Here is a 19335-nt window from a genome sequence, read left to right on the forward strand (position 1 = left end):
ATGCTTTTCTTTATCACTTTATTTTGGTAGGTTACTAGAGCATCATTACCATTACCATCACCATCATCCTCCTCATCAGCATTGTTGTACTGTTGTACAGCATTGTACTGATATGATATTGCGCAACAACTTGCGTAGAGGTACAAAAGTTCTGGGATTTCAGCCTGAAATGCACTCCAAGGCATGCGTTGCTGTGTACATGCATGTCTTAAGGCCGACATAAGCCAAACTTCACTAGTTCGCCCTTCTATATGATTGCTTCAGCTAGACTAGAATGTATGGGAGAAGTGCGTGTTTGGCAAGGTAGCTGTCCGTGGTCCTGGAGTGCCTGGAGCGGACATCGCGATAGAGCGATGACCGCTTGCACCCCCCTGTGTAAGGAGGATGAGTAACAGGGCAATTGGTGAAATGGAGGAGTAGGGGGAGGAGGGGGGATGATTTCTCTAACGTCGGAGCGTGTGACGTATGGAAAAGGAGGTCGGCTTAAATAGGCCTACCCTGCGGCGGCAGTGGGTGAGTTAATTGCTGTCAATCATCCCGAAGGCTCCACCCGAACTTTGTTTATAAAACATCATTTCACTAGTTCGCCTTCTATATGATTGCTTCAGCTAGACTAGAATGTATGGGAGAAGTGCGTGTTTGGCAAGGTAGCTGTCCGTGGTCCTGGAGTGCCTGGAGCGGACATCGCGATAGAGCGATGACCGCTTGCACCCCAAAAGATCACAGAGAAAGGCCGCTACCAACTACATAAGTGCTTGCTGAGCGAGTCGTAAATCCGCTAGATTGGAGCGGATGTAAGACTGGTAGGCATCCGAGGACCAACGGCCCAGTATTTTAATTTGTTGCTCCGATAAGCCGTTGAGCGCAGCTGTTGTGGCAGCTCCTATCCTGAAGGAGTGTGCGGAGTAGCGATCCGCGGGAAAACCAGATTCGACTAGAATGTTTTTTAAGAGAGTCTGGAATCTGTGGCGAGTGATGGGTAGCCCTTCGTCTGACACGAAGAGCGGGCTAGTAGGCGAAGCTTGAGCTGACCGGTATGAGATGTAGTGAGACAGGTATTGGAAAGGCTGAAGATCTGAGGCGGAGTTAAAAATGAATATGGAGTGTCCTTTTCGGAACTGATCGGTTTTACTCTGTTTGATGGTAAATCGAATGGTGTCTTGGTCTAGCTGCTCTAGATCTGCGATGCACGGGTGGACATCGGGGATGAAGAGAGACGAAGGGCATGTAAACTCGCTACATCTCAGCAGCCCAAAAAAGGCCAGTATAAACATAACGGAGATGGTGAAATCGGAATGTGGTGATATGAACCCTTTGCGAAGGGTAGCAAGGCAGGTGGCGAGAATACTAGAGGTAATGGGAAGGCGGGAGTCTTGGGGGACTGGCTGATGCCTACGGATACCTTTGATTAACAAGCCTATCCTGGTGTCGGAGAAGGAAGGGCATTCGGAGCCGTGGAGGAGTTTGTAGAAGAAATGAATGCCGGCTAGGTAGACTCTAATGGAAGAGACTTTGATCCCGAGTGAAGTGTGGGCGTAGGTGATAAATGATGATATGGTGACTGCATCGAAACTGGGAAATGGTAGTGAGTGCTTTGCATGGAACTGTTTGAAGCACGACCAAGCAGTCCAGTAGGACTGCATGGTCCTGGGTGCGAGGGCTTGGAGGGCTAGGTCGGCCGTGATGGGCTGAAGATAACTGAGGGGGTGGTTTATAGGAAGATGGTCTCCGAAAAGCTGGGGAGTGGAGTAGGGTACGGGTCCGCCTCTGGAGCCAAGCTTCTGAATCTCTGGAAATTAAGACGAGAAAGAGAGTCAGCAATTTCATTGTGGCAACCGGGGACGTGCGCGGCTCTTATAATGAACTGGTAGCTGGCTGCTATCCAGATTAGACGCCTAATAAGAGGGGAAAGCGCAGGCGATTTTGAGCGCGAGTTATTTATGACGTGCACTACGGCTTCGTTGTCGCTGTGGATTAGCACGCTCTTGGAGGTCCACTCCTTCCCCCAGAGTAGGGCCGCAATGACTACGGGGTAGAGTTCGAACACGGCTGACGATGCGTTTTCCGTTATTAGCGCTCTGAACTCTAGTGGCCAGGGGGATGCAAACCAGCGCCCTTTGAAAAAACCTCCGAAGCCTATTGAGGGGGCTGCGTCTGTGTACAGCTGGAGGTCTTCTGGAGATGATTGGCAGTCGTCGTAGAACATGCACAAACCATTCCATTCGTCTAAAAACATCCTCCAGAGTTTGAGATCGGCCAGGCACTGGGCATCTAGATATACTACGTCTTCGAGAGATGGGGATGCTGAGGCGCAGTTTAGGAAATGCGAGATGAAAGGGCGGCCCTGGGGAATGATTCGCATGGCGAAATTGAGGTGGCCTAGAAGGGAGAGAACTTCTTGTTTGGTGTGAGATGGTGAGGTTATAAACTCGTTCAACAGTAAAGAGATTCTGTCTTTTTTCTCTTTGGGGAGAGATGAAGAGAATTCTTCGGTATCTAAAATGATGCCGAGGAATTCGAGTCTGGATAAGGGACCGCACGTTTTCTCTTCTGAGAGTGGGACTCCCAGTTTGTTGAATACGTCAGTTAGCGTAGAGATGCCTAGGGCCGGTGGGTAGGAATGGGGGATAACTACTAGAAAGTAGTCCAGAAGATGAACGAGAAATGGGAGTTTATAGTTATTTAGGAGAATCCAGCACAGGGCTTCTGATAGCGTATCGAAAATTTTGGGACTGCTGCGGCAGCCGAAGGTGAGGCGAACTGCAAAATAGTATCTCCTATGCCATTTGACTCCGAAGAGGTGCCAGAATTCGAGATCAATGGGCATGACTTTGAAGGCTGAGGTGATGTCCGCTTTAGCTAGCCAGCAACGTCTACCTGCCTTTTTGATCAGAGCGATAGCGTCATCGACAGAGTGGTAGTGCAGCGAGAACTCTTCTAGTGGAATCAGACTGTTAATGCTGGGAGTGGTACTATTGTGCGGAGCTGAGAGGTCGATGATAAGTCTCTTTTTTCCTGAGTATTTGCGCGTAGCTACGCCTATGGGGTTGATCCTGTAGACTGGGAATGGAGGCTTGGTGAACGGACCGATCATAAAACCAGATTCGACCTCTTTGCTTAGGAGTGAGGTGACTACCTCCGGATCTTTGACGGCAGATTGTAGGTTTTTACAAACGAAAGACTCTGTAGGTCTTGCTAAAACACCTGGATGAAACCCGTGCTTCAACCCTGAAGTCAAATAATCGCAAAATCCCCTATTTGGATTGGACTGAAGTTCTGAATGGAGAGCAGAAACAATGATTGGAGTAGAGAGATACTTTTTAAACTTTTTATTTATGTTCTTGAGTGCGGAACAGACTGACTTGGCATGGGCGCCTGCGCAGTAGCTGCAAACATGGAGGTAACGGCAGGAGGATTGGCGACACTGAGCGAAGTTAAATCTTCGGCAGATTTCTCGACCTTTCCAGGAACGCTCGTCCTCTTCCCTGGCTTCTCCTGCCGTAGCATCGGGGATGCGGGGAACATAGAAAGAGGATTTAGGGGCTGTGGAGCTGGTGCTGGGGAATTGATGGTCGGGGTTGACTAGTGGACACTCGGCCGCGCCGTGCCTGGGGCTATTGCAGAGGGGACAAGATGGCTTAAGTCCTAGAAAAACGCGGTTATGGAGCTCCATATCGAGCGCGCCCCAGTAGGGGTTTTGGTTCCAGAGGCCGACTCTGGCAGCGCATTTAGCTGAAAACAGGCGGTGATAAGTGTAAAAATGAGCTCCCCCGTAGGATACGGCTAGACCAGCGATGATGGCCAGGTAGTCGTTCAGCTCTTTGCGACGGCTGGGGAACGCGAAACAGATGACTTCCGTGTAGTAAGTAAACGCTACGGTGAACTCGGGAAATGACAGGGTTTTTGATGCTGGGCCAGAATTTTTAAGAGAAAAAACCAGTTCGCCGCAGACTAGATCCCGGTTATGAGAGGGAATAGGAAGGGAGGGAAGAATGGTAGAAAGGTCTACGTCTGCACCTGACAAGATGAGGTTCCTGGTGGACGCTGTGACGGGTGGTGGTTCGAATGCTGCGGCGTGAGGAGGCGGTGGTAGGGCCTGTGCTGTGGCTAAAGAAAAGTTATGCAGCCGGAACGGGACGTCGTGGTCCGGAGCACTCGCTGAGTGCTGATGATGACCCGCTGCTGCGGGCTGGACTAGCGCGGGGCCGGGGAAGAAATGGGAAGGGAGAAAGGGAGGGAGGGAGGGAGCGGTCGCTGATGCGACCGGAAGGGGAGCAACCTGGGACAGGGTCGCGGGAAGTGGGACGGGGAGGGAGAGAGGGTTAGGGGGGAATAGCGACGCTGTCGCTATCGGCGCCGGCTGAGACCAGGTGCTCGCTAACTCGTGAGGGAGCTGGGGAGCTAGCGAGGTGAATCTTCTAACTGACGCTTGGTGAGTTGGGGCGTGCAGTGCAGACGTGGCTCCCGGAATGGAAAGGGGAGGGGGAAAAGGGGGGAGGGAGGGAGCAGTCGTCGGAACGACTGGAGGTGGGGCAGCCCTGGACCGAGTCCTGGCTAGGGGAGGTGGATGGGGGAGGGAAAGAAGGGGTGGGGGGAGTAGCGACGCTGTCGCTACCGGGGCCGTCTGGAGAAGTGGGGTTGGACCCGGAAATACGGCGGAGATGCGGCGGGAAGAAAGTCGGCGGGAATGGGCCTGAGCCGCTGACGTGGCAGTGGCTGTGGCTGAAGCAGCGGAATGGTGCGCTCTGAAGCGTGTGGTGCCGGAAGGTTCTGTCGGCGAGCCTGGTTCGCGGGGTGGCTGGTGGTGTGTGCTTCGTCCGGCTGAATGGCCGGCGGAAGGAACCGCGCCGGGATGCCAGAAAGAGCAGCCTGCTTCCTGGTCCGGGGAGGAAAACAAAGTGAGGGAGCGGGAGGGCGAACGGACCGGGCTATCCGACTGCGTTAGCAGGCGGAGGAGATGGAACTTCCTATCCGACCTACGGAACGCGATGCCGCGGGAATGGAGGGTGCTGCGGATGCGAGCCACTGTCCAGTGGGTAGGGTCGTCGCCTTGCTGGCGCTGGGTCCTGGTGCTGCCGCGAGTTGAGGCTGCAGAGCGGGAAATACTGCCCCGCACGGGGGCAGGAGAGGAGCACCTTCTGCGACCCTGTGTCCTGGGTTCCCTACGCTGGCGGCGAGGGGAACGATAAGGATTATTTTCGCCCGACGGAGGGCCCTGGGTGTCGGGTGTTGGCGGGACGAAGTTGTCCTCCAGATCGCTGGAAGAGGCGTGGATTTCTAGTTCCATGTTTGACTTTGGCAAACGATACGCGGACTGGTTGATTTCTCTAACGTCGGAGCGTGTGACGTATGGAAAAGGAGGTCGGCTTAAATAGGCCTACCCTGCGGCGGCAGTGGGTGAGTTAATTGCTGTCAATCATCCCGAAGGCTCCACCCGAACTTTGTTTATAAAACATCATTTATGGGACTGCCCATGGAGCACCTCAAAGATATTGTCTTTGTAAATTCCCAGCAGGCCTTAACCTTTAACCAAGGCTCTAGGTTCCCCGGCATGTCAGAGGAATTTGTGGAGGCAGATAATGCTTTGCTGAGAGTAGGGGAAGGAGGGGGCTTTTGCTAAATCTCAGTTTGTTGCTAAAATTGCTCAAATTATTGTGTTTGTGTTTATTATTATAATTATTAGTGCTAACAGTAATAGTAATAATAGTAGTAGTGACCTTTGGGCCTCATGGGGCCTCATCTTCACATCTTAAAAAAGAAGACATTTTCTTTATGCTTAAATGAATGGATTAATTAGATTATCGTCATTATGTGTCAGAGCAGTTAGATCATAGGCTAGAGTTGCAAACAAAGAAGGCACTGGATGTTTTACTCTATTATCTTTATACACAACAGTGAGGAATGAAGTCAATAATTGCTCTTCCTTCCAGAGGGATACAGTTGAGCTCATTAGGGTTTCATATCTGGTGTTTCTAGAGCAGAAGACGGGTATCTCTCCTGGGTGAAAGTGTGAATGTGTGCACACAGTTTTGGAGGCATTAACCACACCCCCACACAAACCCCCAGATATGCACAGAGATATAGACACAAATACACAGACAGGCACACAAACACTGGCACATACAGTCACACACACTGCCACAGAGTACAACTTGGCTATTTCCTCTTGGGTTCCCCTATCATTATGAACAACAACAGTGAAATGAGAAATATGACAAACACAATAGCTCGCAAATGAGGATTTGACGATATTTAACATAATACAGCAAATAATTTCAAGAAAGGAGGGCAATTTGTGATAGATTGTTTTGCATCCATCTCTCTCTGTCTCTTTCTCTCTCTCCCTCTCTCTCTTTCTCTGTGTGTCAGCGTTTGCAAGGTTGAGTAATTGTCATTGTCTCTGTGCTGTTATGAAATTCGTCACCATGGGAGTATAGGCACCTCAGCAGACTAGTAGACTATTTCTGTGTACGGTATGTTATCTTGATGATGTTATCTCTTTGTTTTTGTATGCATAATAATTTCTATACACTTTTGCAGCTTTCTTCTACTGTTAAGCAATTTCTACTGAATCCTTACATGAAAGTATTTTGCAAATAAATTATAGGCTATTTTTTTGTTTTTGGTGGTGATTATGATGAAGTTGATGTGATATTGCCATTAACAAAGTGTTCTTGTGCATCTTGTTGAGCCTTTCTTGCCCAACATGTCACCATAGGATTAGTGAGGATCTGTGAGGAATACTGAAACAGTGACATGTTCCATTACATGATAATAACCTTGGAATAAATGTATCTTGAGATGGGGATTCAAATGTTACCAATCCTTTTGCCTCCAAACAATGAAAATCAGAGATGGGAGTTCAAGCCCCCCTCTAAACAGTGTTGCGTGAGACATGTTTGCCTCATCAGAGGAGAGCTTTTTGGGGGGTGCAGGTGTTTGCTGATGTGCTGTACTGTTCACACTGTACTGCTAACACTAGGTGCCATTTGTGGGAATTAAAAACTGCTAACACAGAACCCCCTACGTTCAACCCCCAGGGGTTTACTCATTTTGTTTCTGCTTCAAAATAGCTTTAGGATTTCAGTGATGCGAGTTTTGGTGCACAATATTTGTGGGAGTGTGTCTACAATTTTTCAGTGTGTGTATTTATGCACTTACAGTACATGAAACCCTGGAATATGCACTTTATGTAGTTTATATTAGGTTATTTATGAGATATAGTGAGTTTCTACAGGAACACAATAGAGACCATTTTTGTTTATCCACAGTTATATATTGAAACCCATAAACATATTGAAACACTAACCCTAACCCAAGGAGATTAATTCATTCATCACATCACGTCTTGCCTTTGTCAATATCTTAACATGATAAGCCTTATTTATGTGTAATAATATTCATGTCATGTTTGAATGTTTATTGTAATATGTGTGTCCATGTTGCTATGTGAGTTGTGAGTTGTTTGATTTTGTTGAGTATTTTCCATTTATGCATGTGTGTGATTGATTTTGTTATGCACCGCTTTGTATTGTACTGTATGTGAGTGTGTACATATGTTATGTTGTGTCTGTGTGTTTGAGCAGACAGCCTGGTTTATGAGATGAGGGAGCGTCATGAGCTCTTGAGATCAACACCACTAATAACACTACGCCGTCTGTTGCCATGGGTGATTTCATATGCTTCTAAATGAAGATAGATGCAGCAGACCAGGCCAGGTATCCAACAGAATCTGCTACTCTACACAGAGGCACATTGTTCTCTGTACCAACAGTGGAATTAAGAGCACTTCATCTCAGGGTCTTAGACTGAGACTAATTATTTTATTGAGCTAGACAAAGTGCCAATCTAAAATGGTCTCATTTGTTTGGTTGATTTTGTCTTGGAAATTTAGGGCTTGTTTACACGTATCTAGATGAAAAAAAACGGATATTTTTGTAAGCGTTTGTTTTTTTAATTGCGTTTACACGACATTCGATTAAAAAATATATCCATACACACTGGAACGCAAAATGATTCCAAAGGCGAATGTTTATGTAGAACCTAGAATAAAGTGTCTTCTAGGTCGTCTACTTGTCTGCGTTGCTCGCCCTCCCTCCCCTCAATTAGCCTAATGGCAGGAGACGACATGCACAACACAGTAGGCTATGATAGGCCAACAATATGAGATGGAGATGAGTTCTCAGTTATGTTATATCGTGGCAAGCATTGATTAAAATGTGCAAAAGCCTACCAACATCTCACAGTTCACTTTACACAAATCGGCGTCTGTAACACGCCAGGCCAACAGATTGTGCTATCCCAGTCAAAGTTCAATCGCATATCCGAGAATAAACTTAAAATGTACAGAAGGCTACGTGTTTTAGGCTGATTAAACCGAAGGGAAATATTGCAAAAAGCGACTCATACATGTGGACCAACGACGAGGTAGAACTACTTTTTCTTAGTACAGTATAAAGTGAGGAAAGTTCAGGAGGGCACGGATTACATGCTACTAATAGCCTATAAACATTAGCTCTCACCCATGTTCATTTTGTCAAAGTAGCTCTTGGAGGAAAAAAGGTTGGCGACGCCTGCTTTATATCAACACCAGCAATTGCCACTTACACCAGGTCAATAATGAAAACACTGATGCGCTGTTAGATGTTGCACTGCTTGCTGGAATGACGGATGTCACTCTCATTGGTTTTACACCCAAAAGACACCCATGACTGGTTAAAAACCTTAAGAACTATAACATGCGATTAGGGTCAAAATGCCTAATGACAAAACGCCTACTTTCGGCTACATTTATTTAGCTATCCACAACGTAAACAGGCGATTTAGAATGCCGTGTAGCCTACGCCCACAGACGCCCACACATCCTGTGATCTTACATCCAATAATAGGCCTAGGCTAATTCATGAGAATATATCTGCATTTTAATAAAGACATGTAATAACACCGTGATGTAAGTGTGGTAGGCTATTGAGTAGGCTATCCATGAGTTGCTAGGCTAGCGTTCATGGACTATGACCCAGCTAGTAGTCTGCACATAGCACACATAGGGCCTTTTAACTGAGAAGGTCGAATGGGGCTGTTTTAATGACAGTGTTGGCAGCAGAGCCAACATCACAACATGTTTCAATACGTTAACGCTAAAACTCGCACGTCATGCCAAAACTGACCAGAATAGCAAACCCATTGCCAAAACTCACCATAGCATAACTTCTCAGATACGGCAATTAATCATGCCACAGCGGGCCAGAATAGCAAACATAGCCTATCCTGTAGGTTTGGAAATGAAGATGACCTAATCCAACATGTTATAATCCATTGAGTAGGCCTAGCCTAGGCTATGTTAGCGTCACAAGACGAGACTTACTTAGCTACATGAAGTAAACAACTAAACAACTCTATAATTAACTCAGAAGTCAACAGACAGTTGCTGTGTGAACCTGTGTGAGGTGAGCACGAAATAATATGCGAAATATTAAAAATAATCGCATATCACGTGTGGTGTGTAGGCTACAGTCTGTGTGAAATGTTCAGTCAGGCACTGCACATCAAAAGCTCCGTTCTAGAATCTTTGCTGCACATATGAAATCGAATTGACACACGGCACAATCGAACACGTCATCGTTTTAAGAAATCTTCACTTTGGAGTGCGTTTGTAAAAGTATGCGTTTGAGGGAGATAAAAAAAAAGTATGCGTACAAAATATGTGTTTATACAAATATCTAGATACGTGTAAACGGGCCCTTAGAGTGACTAAACTCACCTTCAGGTCTCTGAAAAGTGAAAACGGCATACTTAGTTTAAGGGCATTTTTGAACTAAGGGGCATATCCAGCGGTGAAATGAATCTTCAGTTGTACATTAAACTCGTACTAAATCCTTTCAGAAGGACAGCAAACACATTTTTCTTGTAAAGGAAGGTTGTTAACTCAATTTCAAAGAAAATGCACGTTCCATGTTGCTTAATACTGATAGCCATCAGCGCATGCCTTTCTTTTGAGTACAGTGGTGCCCACCATCCGCCTCTGTCTGTCATCATATAAAGCCCGCCCGATGCTGGATAATGTTGTGATTGGTTCCTCGGTTTTTGTTGATTTGGAAATGTGCTTGAATTTGTAGGTGTAACAGGCATCTGCCAGTGCAAATTCAAATGTACTCTAAGATTGATCTGGTCTCTCCAGGCTAGTAAAAACTGAAATTGTTGGAAAAAAGTGTGAAATATGCTACAGGTCAGACGCCACTGTTCTCTTGTGTGAGCGTGAAAGGTTGTGTGCATTTGGCATTACACATTATCTCAAACTGTTGCTGGGGTCATATGAGCTAAAGTGAAATCAGGAAGAGTCTGAGTTGTGGTGAGATATGGCAGGTCACATGTGGCGGGCATCCCAGACCCCAGACAGTAGCCCAGGCTGGGCCTGACGCCATCTGGCGTGGAATCAGCTTCTATCTGTGCACTGCCAAATACAAATGTTACCGTGTGGCATCCACCTTGCACCGTTTCCCTTTTGTGTTTCCATTTTTGAACCCTGCTGGATATGAAGGCATATTGACATTATCCACAGAATTCTTAAGCTCAGGGCTTGCAGCTACTGCTGCACATTCTCATTAATCAGGGCAGACCATTAGAGTCAGGACAGGCACTGGATGATGGGTTTGTATCAAACAGTAAGACAGGAGAGGTAGAATAAGTGGTTTGGGTTAATTAACTTATTAAATTATTTTGGGTTAATTGGTCATTTTATCTCTTTCCTGCTGTTATTTTTCTTTCTCTCACTCTCTGAATGATCTTAACATTGCCACAGACAACCACAAAGTGTCCATCTTTGTATTTCTCTATCTCAGTGCAGCCTTTGACACTTGACCATACAATATTCTTCTTCAGTGCCTAAAACACTTGGAGGACGTAGAGCAGGGGTGGCCAAACTACGGCCCACGGGCCAAATGCGGCCCGCCACACACTTTAATCCGGCCCGCCAAGCATTTATTAGGTTATCATAGATCCGGCCCGCCACGCACTTTAATCCGACCTGCCGAGCATTTAAATAGGTTATCATAGGCTGCTCGCTATTTTTTTCGAGTGATAGACGACGTTGTGGTTAACTTTACTGCAAACTGCTTTACACTCTTTTTAGAGAACGTTTACAATGTCAATGTCAAAACAGCTTGTTACATCGAGCTGTCTCCATTGCAGCAGATCTAATTTAGGTTATGCTACTCCATTCAATTGGGAATGCATTTAAGCGTGCACAAGAGAGAGAGAGTGCCACAGGTTCCATTGGCTGGCTTGTCATTGTTGATAATTGATATCTCCTTTTTATAAGAAACTTTTAAAAGGAAATCGCGATGGCAACAGTAGTTTCCACTACTGACCATTTATAAACTGTGAGAGAGCACAGCCATAGGCATAGGCTATTTGAGTGGAGCTGGCAGAAGAGTCTTAAAGTGACAGTGCACCATTTATAAATGAATTAAGCATACAAATTAACAGTATTTCTTAAGAAATGAACTTTCTACAACAAAAGCACTTTGTCATTATTATCATTTAAATGATACAAAACATTTTATATATATATCGAGCCAGGCCAGGCTAGGGTAATTTGAGGGGCCACCTAGTGATAGTAGCCCAGGCTACAAGCCTCATGACCCTGAGACGTTTGTGTTTAGACTGTCAGGCCATTAGCCTCTCCACATTACACCTCGACATGCCCTCGCTTGTGAAAACGTCACCAATACCACCCATTTTCAAACAGGAAAAGCAGATTGCCGCCTATCTCTTTCCTATACTGTATGCTATCGAAGTCAGTCACCTATTTCTGTCCTTTTATGTGTATGTCACTTAATAGCCTATTCATTTCTATACAAACCAAGACGGCGGATTCCTAAAGAAACGCAAGCACACACAACATGTATCTACTGTAAATGAGCTATGTACCATAAATTACATTTTACTGTGACTCGAAGAGCTGTAAACCGTGTTGTAAGGCTGTGTGTACAAATCCGCTTGGAGCTCCAGTGGAATTTTGATTTCATGAAGATGTGCCGCGTGAGTGGCCACCCACCAGCCCAGCACCAAACTCCGAGCGCACAGTAAAGAAAAAATGTTTTTTTTTTTAAAGTATATTTTTTTGGGCTTTTATGCCGTTAATGCGACAGGATAGTGGAGAGTGACAGGAAATGAGTGAGAGAGTCGGGTGGGATCCAGAAAGGACCACGGGGCGGGAATTGAACCCGGGTCGCCGGTGTACGGTACAGGTGCCCCAGCCAGTTGCGCCACAGCTGGGGCCAGAAAAAAGGATTTTGAAGGCAGTAGATGCTCCTTGTAAGACCAAACCAGACTTTGTTCAAATCTACACATCTATGGCTACTGGAAAATGTAAGGTTAATTTATGAAATGTTATGTTGAAGTATTAAAAAACATCTTTATTTTAGAATTTCTGAACAAAAGGGGCTGTAACTGAAATTGGAGCTTTTATGATAGTTATTTAAGTAGCTTAGGTTATTCCACACTATCGATAGCATAAAACACACTGGCAGGAATAATTAAATGGGACGCTTGTCTATGTTAATTAACTCATAAGTTCACTTTTAATTTTAGCCTACTGTGCTACATGGCAACCTCTGGACAGAGTTAGCCTACTGACAGGCGAACATCTTTAATACAGACGTAACCGCTATCTCTAAACTCGGTGTACTAGCAAATACTGCTGTGCTTTTATAGCCATTCCATTCTATCATGTTTCTCGACTTCACACACAACAACGGGTTGACCCCGCCTTCACCTTGACACCACCCCTAGCCCCGCTCTAGCACCAAGTGGCCCAACGTTTAGGGTGGGCCAGAAATCAGGGGCCAGTAGCACCAATATAGCCCCCAAGTGGCACCAGTTAGCTAATGGTGTGAAAGCAATTAGCCCTGGCTTGACTTGGCTAGCTCGACTTTGGCTCGACGGTCTGAATGTGGCCCTTGAGTCAAAAGGTTGGCCACCCCTGACTTATAGGCACAGTTCTGAATGGGCTTTCCTCCTATCTTACTGGAAGATCACATTCTGTCTCTATTGAGAATGTTACATCTGATGTAGTTGACATTTTATATGGGGTACCTCGGGGGTCAGTTCTTGGTCCTCTGCTTTTCAATCTCCCACTTGGGCCTATCATTCAGCAGTACAATATTTCTTATCATTTATATGCCGATGACAAGCAATTCTTCCAATAATCCTCGTCCAGAGAATGACCTCATCCAATGCATTTCTGATATTAAAACTTGGATGGCCCAACACTTCTTAAAGTTTAATGATAATAAAACAAAGATTTTTCTAGTAGGTCCTAAGGTCTTGAGACATCAGTTTCATTCATTGCTAACTCCCCTGTCTATAAAACTGTGGGAGAATGTCAGAAATTTAAAGTAATCGCAGGTATCTTTGGCTGACAGGGTCAAAACTGCACAAAATTGGAGGTGTAGGATTATTCTGACACCCTCTGAATTCTGAGAAGTTTCGAGGAATTCCTTTAATGGGGGGGGGGGGCATACAATAAATTAATTTATGTATAAATTTAGTGACTACACTCATGAACACATGCAAACACACACATAAAAATATATGCTCACACATGCAGGCACACACACACACACACACATTTTAATACCTTTATTTGTGTTCACATTTTACAGTAGATTTCATTGAACACAAACAATCTTAGATACCAGCATTGTAAACCCAGTAGCCTATGCCTCTGGTCTCAGTTCATGGGTACAAAAAACAGCGCCTTCTCCAGATGTGGCGACTGCCAATTATCACAGAAATTGAGCAGAAATTTCACACACATAAATGCACACACACACACAGACAGGTATACACACACACACACACACACACACACACACACACACACACACACACACACACACACACACAAACACACAAAGACACACGCACACACATACACACACAGTAGACATGTAGGCATACGTATGCACGCACGCACAGACTCACATGCATACACACACAGACAGGCACGCACACAAGCACGCTCACCGACACATAAACACAAACATGTACACGCACGCATAAACACAGCCACACGCACACACATACATGCATGCACACACACATATAAACACACACACACACACACACACACACACACATAAACACGCACACACACATAAAAACACACACATACAGGCAAGCAGGCACACAAACACACACACACACACACCATTACCCCCAGACACCCACTTACAAGCGTACACACACACACACACACACGCAGACACATAAAACACACACACACACACACATGCAGGCAAGCAGACACACACACACACACACACACACCATGGCACTTCTGCATTCGCGGCCCTCTATCACCGCACTATGCAAGTTTGCCAGATCGGGTAGCGGATCTGTAGTTTCAATGAGACTTAAGAAACTACAAATTTGACTTGCTTTATGGCAAGCGTTACAATAGCCGATAGGTGGAGCAAGGCTCTGGGTGGAGTGTACTCAGTAGGTACATATACAGTAAATGGAAGATGGTAGGCTGCAGTAGGCTAAACTATTTACGACAGCGGTAATGGACAATTCCACTTCCAACCTGTAGGGGGACTGAAGAGGAAAAGTGTTTTGGTGTTGCTGTAACATTGGCGCTAACCTGGCAATAGCCAGATGAATTTCGCTCCGCCTAGCTCCACTCATCCATCTGGAACCGATCCATTGAAGTGTTGCTTCAGAAGGCTGGGCCTAATCAAAAATGCTTGCATATGATTGAATAAGCCACTTGTCCGTCATCTATTGACGTGCTACTTCAACCACTCACATCGAAGCCAACCCGTGACGCTAATAACAGACTCACAGTCGCTTCTACGCTATGTCACATCTATGAAACTCCCACCCTGCGTCCTGATTGGCTAAACCATAAAGTTGGTTGGAGAAATCACTCTCAATGGAAGAGGTCCCAGATGGATGTGAGTGAAGCTAGGCGGAGCTAAGCGGAACGACATTCATCTGGCTAGGGTCAGGTTACATTGGAGCTGCTCTTCAATAGGACCTGGTTTTCACTTTCCCTCCATATATAAAGTTGACTTGACTCTACATCTACGCCACTATGTCCTATATGTCCTCACATTCGATACCTTTTATCTATTTCCCTCTGTCTTCTCTATCTCCTTCGGTTCATCCTTATCTTTCCTTTCCTGTCTTTCCCCGCTACCTTTCTCAGTCTCTTACAGGGAGAACACAGCAGGTCCCGCCTGGCGTGCGGCCCGGGCTCTTTTGACTTTGAGGTGTCCGACTGCTTCCTCCTTGGCTGTCCTCTCGGGCTGGTTCTGGCCATGAGGAAAACAGTCCTACCTGCTTTTCAGGGTTGGTTGCTACCTCCATAGGGGAAGTCATGCTTTCAGAGGTTTATGTCTTAGCTGTCAGATGTGAAATTGAAATTTAGAAGGTCCCAAATCCCACACCTTCTACTCTACATTCTACTCAACACACACAAGTCAACCACCAAGAACCAGAAATGCACATCCTCTACATGAAGGGGTTTCATATTTCATATTATTGAATAATTCATATTCACATTCACATATATAAATAAAACAGCTGAGATGTATCTAAAATGCGCATATCCCTTAGAAATTTAAACCCATCTCTCTCTTTTTGCTACAGTGTCCCAGCTCCAACCGGCATGCTCGCAGCTCTTTAATCTGTTCTACCCTTCGGATCCCTCTGCCTCTCGCCTGGAGCCTCTCTTCCACCCCAAACTCAGGCAGCTGTCCCCATTCTCTGTGCCCCGCTACCAGCGCTACCCCCTTGGAGACGGGCGCTCCACCCTCATAGGTCAGTTTAAAAAGCTCACTTCCTGGTATTAGATTGGTATAGTGTGGTATTGTATTGGTGGCTCTGTTTGAAATTGAAGGCAGCGGCACGCCGCCTCTCTGCCTAAATACTGTTTCAAGAGAGTTCCATTATCAGCATCATAGTTGTTCCCACAAGGCTTCCGTTTTAACATTCCATCATCTGCCATCTTTGTTTACTTTTCACAGCTTTTTTAAATGTTGCTGCAAAGAACTATGGGTAGTAGGGAGCAAGGATACATTGATGCTGCTTTCAAAAACGACCATTATTGCGGAAATTTTAAGATATGGCAGTCAATTTTTTTTTTTTTCGGGTTCGAACTGCAGTTGCTGTCTCGCTCCCAGTTAAGGCTTCTATATACTAGCCATTCCCGACCTGTAGTGTTTAGATATCTTAAAAGGCAGCAGTCTTTCCCATTTCGAACAGAGCCACATTTTCAGAATAGGTAGGTGCAATATGGTTGGAATGGCCACTTCCTGTCTGTAGCATATGCATTATTCATTCGAGCATATACATTGTTGAGTACAACTGGTCAGACCTTTGAATTTTTTCTGTTCAGATTTAGGTCAGAAATATACAGGACTTTGTCTGTCCTGCTTTCATATGAATGTATACTGTACATCTCAGCTTATTTCAGTTTGATTTGATATTTAGGCTACAGATTTGTTTTTACAGTAAGCACGTCTGGAAACATAATATCAGAGAGGGTTGAAGCAGTAACAATCTTTGATAATACAGGGGGAAATGGTACTGGGTTGTGTAAAGTCATAACCTTATTCTGTATTAAGTTAGTCTCTCAGCCAAAGCCATGCCAGTACTTTCTATTACCTATTGACACAGTATTACTGTATAACTGTGTACACAGTGCTTAATGCTATGTATGATATAGTGTGCTGTGGAGTCTCAATGTGTTTTGAAGTTTAGTCAGAATCAGCTTTATTCGGCCAAATGAGTTGGCACACACAAAGGATTTGGTTTTGTGCCGTGCTGTTATATGGTTCAGGATTGAAAGGTCCACGTGAGATTTTATTCACCTGATTAACTTGTGAAGACTACAAGCTGTTGCTACTAATTATACTAGACCCACACTTACACTCACATTCTCTCTTTCACACACACACACTCACATATACTTAGACACACACACACACACACAGGCCATATCAGCATTCAGGTGAGTGTGCTGTCCTCACTCAGCGCCAGGAATGTTTCCAAATTAGACATTCATCTGGTTTAGTAAAGGTCAATGCCTGCTGAAACATCATCTGAAAAGGGGCCTCCCCCCCCACACACACACACACATACATACAAGTACTCACACAAAACACATGCCAGACAAACAAAAAAAAAAACAATACACCAGTCAGAGAGTCTGATTCTCCCTTGTTGTGTGTGACATCCTTCCATAGACATGAAGGATGTCACACACATATAGGTGGACATAGTTATGGGCTATGTAGTCATAGTTATGAATCAACTTGGATCAGCTTGTAGTGTAATGGACTTGCACATGGGGATTGGGACATTAGGTGGGTTCAGTGTTGTGTGTAGTTACAGTAACGTAACTACTTTTTTGGGTAAAAAGTAGTGTAACGCGCTAGTACTGAAAATTTGAAAATTCCTTTTTCAAATCGGCACAACGTTACTTTTCCCAGGGACAGATTTGACAGTGACGCTGCTTTCACAGCTGCGCGCTTCATTGCCACAGAGGCTGGTGGCAATGTAGAGCAATCATAGCAAGCAAGAGGCAGCCAACGCTAATTTCTGAGGGATGGAGGTATTCTCAATACTTCAAACTCGTTGAAACTAAGGGGAGGAATGTGAGTGTAAGGTGTAACCTACACTGTGCCCTGGTGAGAAACTTTTGTCCACTGCCGTTAACTCAACTGCCAGCCTATTGATACGATTTGCACTAGCTTTGCACATAATTTCGGACCAGATTTCGGGGATGCCCTCAAGATGTTTCGAAGCTATGTCATTTGACATTGTTTCATAGGCTTCAACACCACTAAAGCCCTATGATAGCCCAATGTTTTCTTGTCAAGTGCTCTGTTTGTGGCATATTTTTATAAAGAGCACAAAAGAAATACCTGTTATGTCCTCCATAGTAGAACTTTATGTAGGCTTACACATTTAGGAACAGATATTGGGTTCTGCCCAAAGTCAGCAACATAAAAGTAATGAGTAACAGCCCACTATTTTCTTGTCAAGTGCTCTGTTTGTGGCATTTTTATAATAAGAGCACAAAAGAAATACCTGTTATGTCCTCCATAGTATAACTTTATGTAGGCCTACATATTTAGGAACATATATTGGGTTCTGCCCAAAGTCAGCAACATAAAAGTAACGTAAAAGTAACAAGTAACGTAAAAAGTTACTTTCCATAGAGGGTATCTAAGTAAAGTAACGGGTTAATTTACCCGTTTTTTAAGAAGTAACAAGTACTTTTTAAAAGTAACTTCCCCAACACTGGGTGGGTTTATATGGACAATGTTTTTGTCATTCTAATTAAACTATTCCGAATAAAAATGTAGTGTCATCTGTTTACATGGGGTACGTTCTATTCCAATTAGGTGCTAACAAGCTTGAACCTCTGATCAGAATAACCGTTGCTGCTTTGCTTTTGCTTTAGACTACAGTGGCCAACCCGATTGACTGTAGGCTATACTTTGCTGTTCAGTCAGGCAGCTATAGTCAAGTCAAGTCACTTTTATTTATATAAGGCATTTTTGTATGCACAGAGTGCAACCCAAAGCGCTCCACATACAAGACTGACACACAAGACAAAAGATGCCGAACGGAGCGGCGTAGTCGCCAGCATACCCGTGACATCAAGACACACAAGACAAACAAATGAACAAATAATAAAAAGTAAAAAATAAATATGAAATAAAATAAAATTCCATGTTAAATTAGTCCAATTGGTTTGCGTCTAACCGGCTGAAAAATATTATTCAGTCCAGTGCGATGAGAGCGAGGCATCCGGAGCGAAGGGAGTTGGTGTGTGGTGAAGTGGGAGACAAAAGGTGGTGCTCCTCTGCTAGACATTGAGAGCGATGCTTGAGCAAACTGCAGGAAGTGCTATGCTGTGTTGGCAGGCAGCGAACAGGGCAGAACCTGTAGCCCGCCGGGAGATGCAACCAGAGGCATGATATAGACCCTTTCAACAAGGTAAACACAAACAATGCTTGAACGTTCTATTTGGGCCCCAATCTACTTCCTCTGCATTAAGATAACATATGGAATGTTAAAAAGGAAGTCTTGTGGGGCCAACTATGATGCTGATAATGGAACTCTCCTGAAAGGGTCCATAAATAAGGTTTCTGATAGGAAATCCCCACTGCTCAACAAACATTGCGAACCTCATCGGTGATGGTGGAATTGCAGGAGGCTATTGCGTAAGAGTTCAACGGCAGTGTACCTAAAGTAGCCTGGAAAAATCCAGATAATCTAGAAAGATTAAGGGTCTGGCCACGAACAATGTAATGG

General features: G+C 44.9%; 1 protein-coding gene across 1 annotated transcript in view; it reads left to right on the forward strand.

The window, feature by feature from the left end:
• The window catches only part of LOC121709423 (membrane-associated phosphatidylinositol transfer protein 3-like), a 103515-nt gene that overhangs the window by 52907 nt on the left and 31273 nt on the right, over positions 1–19335 (forward strand). Inside the window, exons 8-9 of the mRNA XM_042092756.1 lie at positions 15215–15357; positions 15658–15828. Coding sequence (XP_041948690.1) covers positions 15215–15357; positions 15658–15828 — 314 coding nt within the window. The remainder of the gene's footprint in view (positions 1–15214; positions 15358–15657; positions 15829–19335) is intronic.

This window comes from Alosa sapidissima, chromosome 5 (genome assembly GCF_018492685.1).
Source record: "Alosa sapidissima isolate fAloSap1 chromosome 5, fAloSap1.pri, whole genome shotgun sequence".
Lineage (NCBI taxonomy): Eukaryota > Metazoa > Chordata > Actinopteri > Clupeiformes > Clupeidae > Alosa > Alosa sapidissima.